Consider the following 3657-nt stretch of genomic DNA (forward strand, 5'->3'; position numbering starts at 1 on the left):
ATCCCATAGTGGGCGGGGGTGGGGTGGGGCGGCAGGGGACGACGATTTCTCTTTCCTTTATGTACTTTTTGCCTTCCCTACCCCAGAGTGCTGTCACACATCAAGCTCTAGTGAGAGGCAAGGCAAGACTGCCGAGGAAAATTGCGCGGCTGCTTCCGCTACTAACCAACGGCTAGCGACTTTTCTGTCTGTGCCTTGCCCTGAAGGCATTTTCCATTTCCTAGCCCCTTCCTGCTCTCCATCCCTCACTCCACGTCCGCAGCTTCAGGTCGCCCCCCACTCCTCTTCCCGCAGGGGGAGTTACTCGCCCCGGGGCTGATCGCACTTGGGAGCGCGGGGTCCCTGTTCTCTGCGCTCCAGCCCCACTGGGCTCAGTGCCTCGTTCCGGGCGCCCGGAGCCCAGCGGGCATTGACGTCAGGCGGCGGCGGAGCGCTGCCTACAGACGGTTGACCCGGACCCTCCTCCACAACCCTTTCCTTCCTCTCTCCCTCCCTCCTCCCTGCACCCAGACTCCGGCTCCCTATAAAAGGCGGGAGCCTGGGGTGCCCCGGCAGAGCTGCATTTCAGCACCATGGAGAGCACCCGCCTGCGGTTGCTGCCGCTTCTGGGCGCCGCCCTGCTGCTGCTATTACCTCTGCTGGGCGCCCGTGCCCAGGAGGACGCTGAGCTCCAGCCCCGAGCCCTGGACATCTACTCCGCCGTGGAGGACGCCTCCCACGAGAAGGAACTGGTCGGTATTCCCCTCGGCCTGGAGCCCCTTGGGCTGCCGCGTGGTCCCTTCCTTGGAACTACCCCCGCCACCTTCCTCCCGATTCCCAGAGCCAGGGAGCCCCAGATACCTGGGCACAAAGATCGGGCACCCGCTTCCATCCGGACAGGGTCTCGAGACCACAGGTTCCAGGCAGTCTTTAGAGCGAATCCCTTGTCCCAGCCCCTCAGAGCGACACGATACCAAGAGGCTCCGGGACCGTCCGTCAGTCTCGCTAACTTTCCACCCCTGAACGTCCCTTTTGTTCGCGGAGTCCCACGGCCAGAGTGTGTGTACGTCAGGGGCCCCATATAACTAGGGTTGAAAGCGAGAGCCTGGGCTGGACTCCCAGCCAAGGCGGCAATTCGGGCTCATGGGCGGTGTGTTGCAGATCGAAGCGCTGCAGGAAGTCCTGAAGAAGCTCAAGAGTAAACGCATTCCCATCTATGAGAAGAAGTACGGCCAAGTCCCCATGGTAAGGCTTTGGGGTCACCCCTTCCCGATGTTTTTCCAAGAGAAAATCCACCACCTCGAATCTTATACACCACCTTCTTCTTAGTAGGTGGCTAAATAACTCAGGTAAGGGGTTTGCAGAATTCTGTGGACTCGCTCTGAATCCACCTTCGGCCCTCCCTCCTTGGTCTTCAAGGGCAAAAGTAGATCGCCATTTCGGGGGAGCTGAACAGCTATGCCAGGAACCAGCTCCTGGGTCTGTATGGGAAGGAGCATTTTCTGAAGATGAGCTTTTGGTTTCAACTCATGAAGCATCCTTTGAGTTGGGTGATCCCTTTGAATCTACTCAGTTTTCGTTCCCCCAGTTTCTTCCTGTTTTTTTTTCCCCAAGTATTCCCAGTTTTTAAATCTAAATTCTGGGGTCAAAATTCTGATTCAGGGCTTGTCACTTTCCTTGGTCAGCTCTAGTAACAATAATGCCCACATCCACCCCAGACACACACTTTAATCTTCCTTCTTAGGAGGAGAAGGAGAGAAAGCAGGGAGCAGGGTATGTAAGAAAATATAGATCTGTTGCTTATTTTTTAGAAAAAAGGTCTGGCTAATTTTTTTCTTTTGTATGGGCAAGAAAACTAGCCTCCAAATTTGACTTTTTTCCCACAAAAAAGGCGGGAGCCTGGGGAAGAAAGGAGGAAGGGTCCCAATACTTTAAATTTCTTTCTTCTATCTTTTTTTTTTTTTTTTTTTCCTTTTTTCTTTTCTCCTTTTGCTGAAATTATAAGGGTAAGGCTACCTGTGTTTCAGGCCTGAATATACTTTGACCTCTGGTACTGGTGGTAGGGTCTATCTGTCTTGCCCAAGGAGGGAGAAATTGTATTGGTGGGAGATATGTCCCTTGAGAGCCTGGGGTTATTCATGCCGAATGACCACACATATGTTGCTTGCAGTGTGACGCTGGGGAGCAGTGTGCAGTGCGAAAAGGAGCCAGGATTGGGAAGCTGTGTGACTGTCCCCGAGGAACCTCCTGCAATTCCTTCCTCCTGAAGTGCTTATGAAGGGGTGCCCACCCTCCCCATACATCCCCACTCCCCTTACTTTCCCCAAGAGGACAAGCCTTGATCTCTGGAACTTGGCTTTAGCAACAAAGTTTGCATTTCCCTCTGTGGGCCCAGGGGCTGTTTTGCTGTTTCCAAATAAAAGAATACATTAGATATTACTGTGTGAAGGATAATGCTGTGTATGGTGTTGCTATGTGTGCAAAGCATTCTTTTTTCTCATCTTATTTGTCTGACAAATTCCGTGTATCTTTGTGTAAAGAAGGGGAATTTTGCTTTGAAAATTGTATTTTTTATGTGGTATGACAGGATGAAAATTAGATCTAGTTAATCTTGGTAGATGACATCACAACCTGGAAAATAAAGTACACCAAGCAACCCAAATTGAAGCATGTACAAATTATATATAATAAAGTGTTTTCAAAGAATTTCTCAAAGGGTATTGTTGTTTCTACATAAGTAATTTAAGTAGGAATGGTGGGATTAATCATGCTGTTGTTTTTCAAAGAGGAATATTTTAAAAATAGCATCTGTTGGGAGACAAATACCTTGGCCCCAAGGAGTTTTGACTGTTAATTAGGAGTTTGTCACACAAGCTTTGGTACATTCTATTTTTCTTTGATTGTGGTGGTGTATTGTGTCTGTGCATGTGTGTGTGTGTGTGTGTGTGTGTGATGAGATGAGATGGGGATGGTTGGTGTGGAGCTGATATGATTTTGATTATTAAAACCTTTAGATAGACCTCTTAACTTTAATGGTAAGACCAATAAAAGATAAATTGTTCAGACTTGAGACAAATCAAAAGCAATTTGAAAAATAAGTTCTTTTATTAGGAAATACACATTGATTTGAAAAATCAGTTCTTTTATTAGGAAATATACATTGATAAAAAGAAATTAACCCTTTAGGAGCTGTTATTTGTTCCAAAGGAAGGGAAATAGCCCTATCAGGTGGTTCTAAGGGCGTGAGACCAAATCATTTCTGCTAGTAAATACACAATCCTGCAAAAAATAATCTGTCCAAAGGGAAAATAATAATTTCAGTAAATAGCTTTGCGCTGAAAAAATGGAAATTGCTGGGGGCAGATTCAAGTAAAGAAATACAGAAATCTTAAATGTAAAGTTTAGCAGCCTTTAAAAGTTTCTGGGTGCTTACATGAGGTCACATTTTCAAAGATTTAAACCAGGCTATGTAACATTTAAGAAGCAGTATCATGAAAGGAACACATGCTAACAGGTTCCTAATGCAAACTCAACAGGCCTCTACAATTTAAAAATAAAGTCCCATTTTTACTAATTTTGCTTTGGAAATAGACGAAGATTGCACATGGTATTTATCTCAAACATTTCGGAATTTAAAATACATGTCATTAAAAGTTAGCTTGCATTTGTAGGTGGACA

General features: G+C 46.8%; 1 protein-coding gene across 1 annotated transcript; it reads left to right on the forward strand.

The window, feature by feature from the left end:
* Window positions 1-572: 572 nt before the first annotated feature.
* CARTPT (CART prepropeptide) lies at window positions 573-2396 on the forward strand. The gene is made up of 3 exons (XM_037802209.1): window positions 573-731; window positions 1141-1224; window positions 2150-2396. The coding sequence occupies exons 1-3, from the start codon at window positions 573-575 to the stop codon at window positions 2255-2257; spliced, it is 351 nt and encodes a 116-aa protein (XP_037658137.1). The 3' UTR covers window positions 2258-2396.
* The last annotated feature ends 1261 nt before the right edge of the window (window positions 2397-3657 follow it).

Source organism: Choloepus didactylus, chromosome 13 (assembly GCF_015220235.1).
Source record: "Choloepus didactylus isolate mChoDid1 chromosome 13, mChoDid1.pri, whole genome shotgun sequence".
In the NCBI taxonomy this organism is placed as follows: Eukaryota; Metazoa; Chordata; class Mammalia; order Pilosa; family Megalonychidae; genus Choloepus; species Choloepus didactylus.